Source organism: Gouania willdenowi, chromosome 21, assembly GCF_900634775.1.
Source record: "Gouania willdenowi chromosome 21, fGouWil2.1, whole genome shotgun sequence".
In the NCBI taxonomy this organism is placed as follows: Eukaryota; Metazoa; Chordata; class Actinopteri; order Blenniiformes; family Gobiesocidae; genus Gouania; species Gouania willdenowi.
In genome coordinates, this window is record NC_041064.1 from 29,319,265 (window position 1) to 29,331,919 (window position 12,655).

Genomic DNA, 12,655 nt, shown 5'->3' on the forward strand with positions numbered 1-12,655 from the left:
ATTATAGTATTCCTATTTGCTAATGCAAATGCAGGTGACTTGGAGAATTATAATAAGTAATGCCATATTTTGTTTCATATTTTCTTTCAGAAAATATGAAACAAATCACAGCATTTTTTTTCAACAACAAAATGCTGTATTGTTCTGTTTAACAACCGAACAGTTAAACAGTTCTGTTGTTTACACATAAGTGGTTAACAATTATTAAAATATGTTTCAGATCAACTTTTCCCACTACCTGTCACTTCTCTTCAGAATCATTTCACCGTTTAAAAAAAAATAAAAAAATCTATGGGTTATACTGACAGAAAAAAGGCTCTGACGCCTAGACCAAAAATATGAGTGGGTCATCAAATTACCAAAGGGTTGGTTGTTCGAATCCCGCTCTATCCAAGTCATTGTCATTGTGTCCTTGGGCAGGGCACTTCACCCACATTGCCTCGTAAGAATGGGTATGAATTGTGCATGAATGTTGGTGGTGGTCAGAGGGGCCGTAGGTGAGAAATGGCAGCCATGCTTTTGTCAGTATGCCCCAGGGCAGCTGTGGCCATATTGTAGCTTATCACCACCGGTATGACTGATGTGAGCTGTCATTATTCATTTACAATTATTTATTCTCCTTGAAAAAAGCGCTATATAATTCTAAGCTATTATTATTATTATTATTATTATTATTATTATTATTATTATTATTATTATTATTATAATACAACAAGGTAACCAAGAGATGATGACTAAATTAGATGATAGATAATAGTTTTTATGTTTATGTTTATGTTATGTTTTATGGGCTTATTAATTAAAAGCTTAGTAATTGTAATTTATTGTATTTGAACTTTAGCAATTCAGAACGTAATTCAAATTGACTTTTGGGGGGAAAATAATATTTTTAGTGTTAATATGCCAGTCAACGTAATCATAATTGAGTTGCAATTAAACATGGATAATAATTAAAGACGTAATTGTAATTGAAAAATGTAATTGACTCTAACCCTGGTGCTGGAGTGTGAGTGTGGAGGAGGTTTATCACTGCTGAGAGGTAAACATGATGATGACCGAGCCTTTCAGACTAAACTCATCCTCTGTGTGTGTGGGTCAGGGCTGTAGATCACATTGTCAGAGGGAAACAAAGGCACGTCAAACGCTCGAGCCCGCGGTGGGAGGACCGCGCGTGGTGGGGCCCCCATGTAAATACGGCTGGTCACGTGACATTCGGACTATAACAGAGGCGGGACGTAAACACAGAGCAGCAGAGAGGAGCTCGGCGTCAAACGGAGCACCGAGCACTGCCGCTCCAGGCTTTCTTGGCCGTCATTTCGGTCGTTGCACCACTCTCTAGGTTATTAAATATATTCTTTCCAACTTCAGCTACAGTGTTAGCTAAGTTTGGAAAGGAGGAAAGCGTAGAAACACCGTGCCGTCCTTTGTTTTGTGTGTGGACAGCACCAGCCTTGGTCCATCTCCTTCACAATACAATAGAGCTGCTAGCGTTTAGCTAACAAAATACTTATTTATCTGCTTAGTTTTTCTATTTGGACTGCTTTGAAATGGATAATTCTGGACGTAAGAAGACATGCTGCGGTAAAAGGAGTTTCATTACATGCGAAATAATGCATGGGCTATGCCCTGAAATATATAAATGATTAATTAACATATTACATGTTAATTTCAGAATCGATCACGGACTTCTTTACATCCGCCAAATTTCTAATCTACATGGGACATGCTCTGTCTACATGGGTAAGTAATACTCTAAAACCATGTTAAAAATGCAGATTATCAATATTAGATATTAATATGACACAGGATTAGTTTCAAAGTGATCAACAAAAGTGACAACGGCACAATAACCAAAATAGGTCAATAGCATTGCCCAGAAAATTGTAAAAACAATATAATAATAATAATTATTATTATTATCTATAATTATTATTATTATTATTATCTTAGTATTAAGGTATCTGTTCTGGTGCCAGCTGCTTATGGCTACAATAGAATAGAACTTTATTTGTCATTGCAACAAGTGCAACAACAATTGCAATGTCCTGTTTATTGGTGAAAAGTGTCAAAAATTAAATGATTGAATGAAAAACATTTAGTTCTGTAATCCATTAAACCTGAGAGGGATCTTATTATTTATACTTGCCATTAAGCATCTTCCCAGCCTGTAAATAATCTCAATGTGGATACACAGGGTGATCGAATGTGGAACTTTGCCGTGGCTGTTTTCCTGGTGGAGCTTTACGGGAACAGCCTGCTGCTCACAGCCGTGTACGGGTTGGTGGTTGCTGGTTCAGTTCTTTTGCTTGGAGCCATCATTGGAGACTGGGTGGACAAAAACCCCAGGCTCAAAGGTAAAGAAAGACACATCTTTTTGTCTCCATGGCAGATGCTTTTTCTCTGAAGAAATGCTTATGGTACTAGTTTTACACACTCATTTTGGAATGTCTATCCTATACAGTTTAGCAAAGATACCAGTATATTGATATAGGGATTTTGAAATTAATTCAGGATTGTGGATTTTCTCTAATAAAGCAATAGACAGGGATTTGTAGCCACTGCTTGTTTTTTCCTCTCTAATGTTGGTTGTGATCTTTCCACAGTGGCCCAGACTTCACTGCTGGTACAGAACAGTTGTGTCATCCTATGCGGGATCCTCCTGATGGTCGTTTTCCAGTTCAAAGAACAGCTTGGGGAGCTTTACAATGGGTGGATTCTGGTAAGATCTTCTCTGCTGTCTGCTGTTTCTCTGCCCCCAACCCCCCTCCAAACCTAATGACCCCAGGGTTTCAGCTACTACGTGCCTCTCACTACAGCTGATTAGCTTTCCCTGAGAAGTAAATAGTGTCACACCTAAATTTTCATTCTTCATTTGAAGTGAATAGGAGTTACTTTTAAATGAAGAAATTATTGCTTTAGAAATGTGTGATAATGGACACAGAGGACTTTTTTTATACACATTTCGTGCTAGGCCACTTAACACATACCATACTTCCTTTCTGCAATTGAAAAAAAACCTTGACCCAGTGCTGCAGCCCAAGCAGTCTACATGCCAACTTTCAGACTGGATGGTTCCCATTGGTATACTGGTTGGATTGGTTGTTTTTGGTTTAAAGCCAAAAGCCATACTTAAGGTTTCCATGGTAAATGGGTCTATATTTCTCCAGCTGGAGCGAGGTTGATGTTGAGGCTAGCTGGGTGGGAGATTGGGTGTCAGGTTGTGTATTGTGCAGTCAGCAGGTTCTTCCAGGCCAGTCACATGACAGGAGAGAGTGTGAGAAATGTAGCCTGGCCAGTTGAAGCCTTTCAGCTGACCTGAGCAGCTGGGTTACAATGTACACAGCAAACCAAGACAACAAGACACTTTTATTTGCTTTGAGTATTTTATTTTCTGTGAATGGATTTAGAAAAAAAAATGTCTCACCTACAATGTTGGGCCAGTATTAAAGATAGAAGTGGCTCAAACTCATGTTGTTTTTTCCTTAAATAACCATGAATACAACAGCAGTGTATTTCAGTGTCCTATTCTTTATATCTTTTCCAAAACCTTATGTACTTGAACGTTTTTAGGCTGTGGAAGTCTGTAAAGTGATCATGTGTTGATGATGTGGAACAAAACAATTCAAAACCTTTCTGAAACAAACGGACCCTTTGCCCCCCCTACAGACCACCTGCTATATTTTGGTTATCACCATCGCCAACATTGCCAACCTGGCCAGCACAGCAATGTCCATCACCATCCAGAGGGACTGGGTGGTGGTTGTGGCAGGTCAGGACAGCAGCAAGTTGGCAGGTCAGTGGTCCGTCTTCCTCTCTGCCTGCTTATCATCCAATGTAGGACTCACATGACTCTTATCATAACTGTAATGTAAAGGAGACTTTGGACCGCGGCTTTAGGCTTATACTCAGTTTTCACTTTCCCTTCAGTTTTCCAGGGATTGTTTTATGTCTTTCATGTGCTGCCAAACACTGGCACCACTTTGAACTTAAAAAGTAACTAAACGCTGGGTTTTGGCTGAAGTGCCACTCGGGGTGGGAAATTAAAAAAGTGCCTTCATTATGTGCGGTGCTCCACATACTCAATACTCACACTTCTGTATTCACAATTATCTCTATCCAACCTCCTCAACACAAATTTCCAGAGGATTGCCAGTCCACAAGTGTATATATATATATATATATATATATATATATATATATATATATATATACAGTATATATATATATGAGCGGTGGGTCCAACAGTGTCTTAAGAAGCACCAAAAATGGCACAAACAACCATTTTTAGCCATTAGCAAAATTTGATAGTAATAGCTGGGTTTCAACCCATAGAGGGCAGTCACTCTTAAATTTTTACAACAAAAAATGCCAAATTTTAATACTATGATTAAAATGTCAAGAGTTGGGCTTGGATCAATCAGCATAACTTCAAATACATTTGTTTTTGGGTTTAGTTACTTGTACATTATCCTTACTGTGGAATTTTAATCATTTTAAAACCTTAACTCTCTGTGTCAGACTTTTACTGAGCTTGGAGCATCTCATTGGTCACAGGTTGTTAGAATAACAGCTCTTACTAAAGGCACGTCTTCATTATTACAAGGGGAATTTTGAGGAAATCCTTTGAAGTTGAACAACAGAGGTGCCAAACCCATTTTAGTTCAGGGGTCACATGCAATCTAATAATATCTCATGTAGGCCAATACTCAGGGTCCCCACGGTCATGAAATTCCTGGAAAAGTTATGGATTTTGAAAAACCAATTTTTCAGTCATGAAAAAATTTAACTGTTTTGGAAATATAGCCTATTTTATTTTAACGTTTAAAATACAACCTTCGCTATTACTATGGAACGTTAAGCAAGTCCCTAAACCCTAGCACCTTCTGTTGTACATCACTTTTAATAAATGTGTCTGCACATTTAAATTATAATCTTATAATTAAACATGGTAGCACTTAATTGTTTAATGGTAAGTTAAATAGCTGATGCATTGTTATTTTAAAAAAAATATTGCAAAATGGGTGTCAAAGGCAATTGCGCCATTGTACGATGCTATATGATAGATAAGTTATGGACACAGCTTTCATTCCTTGTGACACGTTTTTGCTACTAACTGTGGCACAGTGTCAGATTCTGTTACACTAGTACACTGGAAAGGCCCACTCATTTTAGCACTTTAATAGTCTTGAATAGATCTTAGTGGTTCAAAACTAAGTGACAGAAATTTGGTAAAATATTTTTGGAAAACTTGAGAGCCATGAATACTGGAAGAAATATTTCAGAAAGAAATATTCAACATTATTTTACGGTACTGTAAACATTTATACATTTAAATGGTGCATACAAAATCAATTAGTTTACTAAGCTATAAAGCATCCACTTATTCACTATTCACCTAATAATTCATGTTTTTACTTTCACTTTGAGCTCATTTGTCCCACAGGCTGAATTAGATGATCAGAGGAACCACATTTGACTTGCGACCTTTAATCTGTTGCAGTAATTCCACTAAGGTGATTAATGAAGGTTAAATTATTAGTGCCTCTCAGCGATGATAAATATGTGTTTAGAAATATCCCGAGCTGCTAAAATTTTGTTGTATGACTTGTCTTGTACAATGACAATTAAAAGCTATCTATCTATCTTAGGTTCCTAATACTTTAATACCTTTTTAAGGAATTTTATTGTCCTGAAGAAAGAATTGTGACCTAAAATAACTTGTTGTTAATAGTGTTGACAGTATAATACAGTAATGTCTGTTTATCTCTCCTAATAACTGGTAACACTAACATTACATCTGCATCTATTCCTCGGTCTCACAGACATGAATGCCACAGTTCGGATTATAGACCAGTTGACCAACATTCTGGCCCCCATGTTAGTGGGTCAGATTATGGCTTTTGGCTCTCACTTCATTGGCTGTGGCTTCATCTCTGGCTGGAATCTGCTTTCTATGTGTGTGGAGTACGCACTGCTGTGGAAGGTGTACCAAAAGACCCCGGCGTTGGCAGTGAAAGCTGGACAGAAGGAGGAACAGCAGGAGCTAAAACAGCTCAGCCCTCCAAAAGGTGACAGGAATCTTGTTGTTGGAAAGAAAGAACTCTGTTTTGATTTGACCATGCTGTGATTGTAGTTACTCTAATCCAGGGGTGTCAAACTCATTTTAGTTCAAGGGCCAAATACGGACCAGTTCGCTCACAAGTGGGCAGCAGGTTTTAGGCGGGAAAATTAACAATTTCCACATTAATGTGCCCAAGTTTTCACTTCCAGTTATGAAATAGACAAAGTATGGAATGCATCAACAACATCAATACAATAAGTGATGGATATTTAAATTTTTTTTTTGGTTTATTTTTAATTTTTTAACCAATTTTTATTCAATTTGGGGAGATTTTGTGGAATAATTAGAGAAAAAATTCAGAGTTCTTTGGACAACAATTTACAATTGAATTATTTGCTAATTTACACAATGATTCATATTTTCTCTGTCACTTTCACTTTCTCCAGCGAGCCGAATTGGATGCTCATAAGGGCTGGATTTGGCCCCCAGTCCTTGAGTTTGACACGTGTTCTAATCTGATGGCGTTTCCTCCTTTGCTCTCTTTCCCAGATCCTGAGAATGGCCAGAATCCCGAGGAATCGTCTCAGCCCCTGATGAATGACAGCTCAGAGGTGCCCAAGGCTGACTCTCCAACACAGCCCAGGTGTTTTGATCAGGTGAAGGAACCGTTCCGTACCTTTAAGGCTGGCTGGATGGCGTACTACAACCAGAAGATCTTCTTTGCCGGCATGTCGTTGGCCTTCCTCTACATGACGGTGCTGGGCTTTGACTGCATCACCACAGGCTTCGCTTACACACAGGGCCTAAATGGCTCTGTTCTCAGCCTGCTAATGGGGGCCTCGGCCATTTCCGGCATCTTTGGCACCGTTGCTTTCACCTGGATCCGTAAGAAGTGCGGCCTGATCCGCACAGGCTTCATCTCTGGTGTGGCTCAGTTCTCTTGCCTCCTGCTGTGCGTGGCGTCAGTCTTCGCTCCTGGTAGCCCCTTCGACCTGAGCGTCTCCCCCTTCAAGGACCTTTACACTCACCTGGTAGGAGAGGCGACCCTACCTGAGGCTGACCACAGCCTAACCAGCATTCTGACCAGTGGGAATGCCACCATGGCAGCACCGGCTGAGGAGCTGCCACCTTTGCCCTCCTACATGTCTGTGAGCCTGCTGTTTGCTGGCGTCATCGCAGCAAGAGTTGGTGAGTAAAGCCATTCCTCTGAGGAGGTGATAAATATTATTATGGTACATAACAAAGAGCTACACTTTTACCTAGATTTGGGGAAAAGTACAGCAGCTAATGATTAATGACTTGTTTGGCTTTATTTGATTTATTTTTTAGATTTTTGTGTGAATGAAATGCAACAATATTTGCAGGGGCTCACAGTTTTCCAGGTGCTTATATGGCATGATTGCAGTCGTTTCTAATATTAAACAGTTGAAAAAACTCAAAATTCTTACTAAATTCTTCAATTTTCCTCAAACTATGACATCCATTCATCCATTTTTAGACCAGCTTTGTCCTATTTCAGGGTCACAGGGGTCTGCCGGTGCCTATCTCCGGATCACACTAGGTGCTGGGCGGGGGTACACCCTAGACAGGGCGCCAGTCCATCGCAGGGCAACGTACAGACAAAGAACCGCTGACGCTCCCATTCACTCCTACTGGCATTTTAGAGACGCTAATCAACCTAACAGTCATGTTTTTGGATTGTGGGAGGAAGCCGGAGTACCCGGATGAAACCTAAAACAAACATGAAACATGCAAACTCCATACAGAAAGGACCCAAGTGTCCACCCTAGGGCTTAAACCCAGGACCTTTTTGCTATGAGGCCAACGTGCTAACCACTAAGCCACTGTGCGCCCCAAATCATGACTTATTTCCCTTAAATAAATAGAAACTGGTCACAAAATCTAGGAAATTTAAAGTAAAGATTCTGGTGGGACTATCATCTGTCACTTATGGCATGGATATTGTTGGTTTCTTACATATTTTGTATTTTATGTACATGTAAAAGTGCAAACTAGAGCACAATAATGTTGAAATTACTCGTTTTCCTGCATAAAACCTGTGGCAGACTTGAGATCAAACTGCTCCATATTTGGCCCCTGAACTAAAATGAATTTAACACCCCTGATCCAGAAAATGGAGTGTGCAGAAATCCCAGCTGTATTGGCATTTTTACTTCCTTTACTGGGTTTATAAAAGCTCTAACATCCTGACAGTGAGTGAGGCAGGTTCACAGGTTGGACTTAGGATGTCACATAAGTCTTCAGCTCAGTCACCAATGTCAAAGCCATATCTGCAACCTTTGATGCCAATAATGATCGAGATATTTTCCACCTGCCGCTAAAATCTGAGAGCGTTTAATGTAGCTGTAAAAATCCCAGCGGACGTGACTGTTGATCTCTCTGTGCTCCACAGGCCTGTGGTCCTTTGACCTGACGGTGACTCAGCTCATCCAGGAGAATGTGATTGAGTCAGAGCGAGGCGTGATCAACGGTGTCCAGAACTCCATGAATTACCTCTTAGACCTTCTGCACTTCATTATGGTGATTCTGGCACCCAACCCAGAGGCTTTTGGCCTGTTGGTCATCATCTCGGTATCTTTCGTTGCCAGTGGACACATGATGTACTTTTGGTTTGCCTACAAGAGCCTTGGCATCCGCCTCTTCTTCTGCTGCTCACCCGAACAGAAGGAAGAGATGGCGGACAGCCCCTCCCATCCTACTACAGTCTAACACTGCTGAAGGGTACTTACTGCTTACGCTTTACCCTCCCCCACTCTCTATTTATCTCACTAACAGCATTGCTAACACTAACATTGTTGCTTGTAGGTGACAGAATGCTAATGCTAACCAGGCAGTGGAAACCTAACATGCTGTGCAAAGCTATACTTAAGCAATATTGCGGAAGCGGAAAGAGATAAACAGCTAATTCCAACCATAGAAACTCAGAGAAGGCTGCTTATTGTTCTGTGATTCTGTGAACTTTAACATGTACATGTAGCATCAAACATTGATCTACTACATCTATGCTTGAGCCGCCGTTACACGTTAAAAACTCTGGATATTCACCGTAAAACATTGTTGTGTTGGCTTAACTCTAAGCAGAGTTATGGAACTTGCTTTAACTAACAATAAGGCAAAGCAATAGAGAAGTATCTCCGAGATGCAGACCCAGAAGCTAAAGCTATGGGAGGTGATTGTCTGACTCTGACCCCCCCTCTGTGTGTCACTGACTCATGTGGTGCTGTCACAAACAGATACCTGTGTGACAGGGAGGGTCATGATGAAAGTAGGAGACAGATACTTTATATTTAACAAAGCTGGGAATGCTGCTCTTTAACCTGCGCTCATAGCCTGCATTTATTCACAAATGCAGATTGTGGTTTTCATAATCGTTGCATCATCAGTATTGCAGTTTGTGCCAAAACAAATGAAATCCTATGCATTCTTATCAACAGCTCTGCTACCAAAGTCCATACAGGTCATGAAAGGGAGGGAAAGGAATGAACTCAGTCTGTTTGAAGCATTTAATAAACGTATCTTTACACCTGGTGGAAGTATTCCAAGCTTACAGATAGAGCTGAATTCTACACCCAGGGGGAGACATCTTATTGTGTCTCCTCATGCAGTCAAAGTTCTCAGCCCAGTCATAATGTATGCGCATGTATCGGTAGTTCTCTTCTAGCTGATTGTAACACTGATGTCTTTTGTAGCTCTGTGTTGTTTTAATGTTTTTCTTTTGTGATTTTGATCATGATTGTCGTTGTTCAGGCACTTTAAACGAATGATGTCTCGGCACAGGATTCTTTGCACAAGGTTGAAGTCCTGACTCCTTGAAAACTCTCCCCCACTCTCGCTCTACACAGTTCTAGCTGGCAGATACTGGTTTTCGGGCTCACATTGTGTTTTTGTTTTTTGTTTTTTAATTTTAAAAACTCATTGTCACACATCCACCAAGAGAAACATCATCAGCTTCAGGAGCTATCGTCTTATCAGAAAGTCAGAAACCTCTCAGTTGGAACAGTTCACCTGATATCAGGTCCTGATCCTTTTGCTCTTCAGGCTCCTAGCATGGTAGCAGTTTACTCAAGTCAAAGGCCCCACTGATTTCAGCTAAAGAGTGAAACAGACTCAAGCCTTTGTTGCTTTGAGAGAAAAGACAATAGAATCTTGGTCAGTGACAGTTTAAATGTGTTATGATGGAGTTTTAGACATCTTATGTTGGTTAGATGGAAACTACACAGGCATTAGCATATTTTCAAACAAAAGGCAAGAAAGAACTGTCTCCACATCTCACACTTGACCAATTTTTGATAGTTTTTTTACAGATGAGTTCTGGTTTACTATTGGAGTTTCTGTGGTTATGTCATTGGATGTGTCCAGAGTTGAAACCAAAATGACAGCTGTTGGTTTTCGACCCTACAGTACTAAGCATGTCCTATTTGATAGATATATATATAATGATTAATATGGTTTTTTTCCTCCATAAAATCCACAAAAACTTGTAGCAGAAAATATATTCCAGTATTTCGTGGCCACTGACCTACCTGAAAACAGGCTCATCAGCAGCCTCTAAATATTTCTGGCAACAGCAGCCAACATAAGGTCCTTGTGGAGATACCACCCAAATACTTTACCTCAACATTCACACGTCACCCAAAATGCTTTCCAAAGTGATCCCCTAACCACAGAAGTTTCTGAAGCCTTTTTTAGAAATGAGCCTAGTTAGTGGTGGTGGTGGGGGTGGTAGAGTCCAGACAGGCCCCAGCTGCCCCTCTGGTCTAGCTAGCTGGTCTAGCCAAGCTTCCACTGGTGAGCTGTTGGTTTTGGAAGGAGAATCAGCCAGAACACAGAGCTTCTGTCTGTGTGCAGGTGTTGGTGCTCAGTCTGCTCATTTAGCAACTTCACCCACAGCCATAAACTCATGCACATAATATTTGATATGAGTACATCATTTTAAAGTTTGAAATGTGTAAAAAAAAAAAAAAAGAAAAGAAAAAAAATCAATTTTGTGTACTATTGTAATGCTGTGTCTGAAAGTTTTTTCTACATGTTTTTATATACTTTGTATTATCATTGTGTCAAATCGGGATTTCTGAAGATTTGTTAACAATACATTTTGCATTTTATCCTGTAATTATATTGGTTCATCAGACAATGAGGACATTAATATATACACACACATAAATACATATATACGTATATATATCAGTGTTATTGTAGTTTGATTCATGAAAGCATTTTAATAGAAATCAGTAAAAAAAAATCACACTCCGCTGACTAAATATGTTGGAGCTACTGGTATGAAGTCTCGAATAAAGCAAAAATAAAAAACAGTTTCTTGTGTGTGTTTTATCTGCTGCTATGTGGGGTACCACACGTACCACTGCAGTGATCAGTTCTTCCCCACATTCTTATAAATCAGAGGTGTCAAACATTTTTTTTTTCTTCCAGTAGCCAAATACAGAGCCTTTGGATGTGTCCCTGATACTTTGAAATCTGCTTGTTTGTGAACTGGACACCCCCCCACAAAATTCCAAGCCCATTTCAAAATTGCATTTTATGTCAAAAATCTTTCAGAGAAAAAAAGATAGCTACACTGGAAAACAGCAATATTTTTGAAAAATTCCAATCTGGGTTTGGAAGAAATCACAACACTGAGACGTCACTGCTTAGAGTGACAAATGATCTGTCAATGGCCTCCGATGAAGGTATACACTGCTGGACCATATGACCAAAGTATCCTTTGGACAGATTGAGACAGTGGGTCGGGGTACCTGGAACAGTTTGAAGATAGTTCTCATCGTATTTATAACTTAGACAGGGTTTGTGTTTCAGCAAACAGCTACCTGTCCTTATTCTCTTCCTTAAAGTATGGTGTGCCTCAGATGTCGATCTTGGGACCAATTTTGTTTCTTTTATACATGTTACCTACTGTATGGGGCACAGACATGGTGTTTCCTTCCATTTTTATGCATTAATTAAAATCTCGTCAACCTGGTATGCGGAGTTAATTTATTCAATTATTTTTATCACATCATAAAATAGTATAAAACACTCTCTTACATTAGCCAGTTCACTTTTATATAACATCAAATCTGTGGTTGAGAACCTCAGCGTCTAGTTTGACAGTAATCTGAATAAATACAGAACTGTTTTGACCACCATTTCCATAATACGCTGACAATTTTACATGCTTTTATCTCATTTTGTTTAAATTACTGTAACAGTCTTTTTACCTGGATGAACCAGAATTCCATAAACCGACTGCAAATTTTCTAGAACTCAGCTGCCAGACTTTTACCTTGGACCAAGAAATACGAACATTTTAGGGAAGAGTGGTGTAAGATGAGCCATTTTTATTATTTTGGATCACTACATCAAGGCTAACTAATTTATCCGCATATATTTCTGAATATTGTGCATCTCTTCATAGAAACAGTTTACTGTCAAAAAAGTGTTCTTGTGGCACAACTTATCCTGTGACCAAAGGAGAGGGGTAAATTGAGCCGTATCCCTACAAACACAAAATCTTGATGTAATATTTAAAACATATAGCTACAGTCAAAATACACTTATTAAGTGTATAGAGTAAGT

General features: G+C 39.5%; 1 protein-coding gene across 1 annotated transcript; it reads left to right on the forward strand.

The window, feature by feature from the left end:
• The first annotated feature begins 1,214 nt into the window (after positions 1-1,214).
• On the forward strand, positions 1,215-11,047 carry slc40a1 (solute carrier family 40 member 1). Its single transcript, XM_028435917.1, has 8 exons — positions 1,215-1,581; positions 1,673-1,740; positions 2,195-2,354; positions 2,604-2,719; positions 3,667-3,793; positions 5,823-6,068; positions 6,611-7,249; positions 8,475-11,047. The coding sequence occupies exons 1-8, from the start codon at positions 1,548-1,550 to the stop codon at positions 8,789-8,791; spliced, it is 1,707 nt and encodes a 568-aa protein (XP_028291718.1). The 5' UTR covers positions 1,215-1,547; the 3' UTR covers positions 8,792-11,047.
• The last annotated feature ends 1,608 nt before the right edge of the window (positions 11,048-12,655 follow it).

What these genes read in the sequence shown, in the direction of transcription:
- slc40a1 (XM_028435917.1), top strand. Translation starts at nt 1,548, where the DNA reads ATGGATAATTCTGGACGTAAGAAGACATGCTGCG. An exon ending in ACGTAAGAAGACATGCTGCG is followed by an intron (nt 1,582 to 1,672) that starts GTAAAAGGAGTT and finishes TGTTAATTTCAG; the next exon opens with AATCGATCACGGACTTCTTT. An exon ending in CGTCATCGCAGCAAGAGTTG is followed by an intron (nt 7,250 to 8,474) that starts GTGAGTAAAGCC and finishes TGTGCTCCACAG; the next exon opens with GCCTGTGGTCCTTTGACCTG.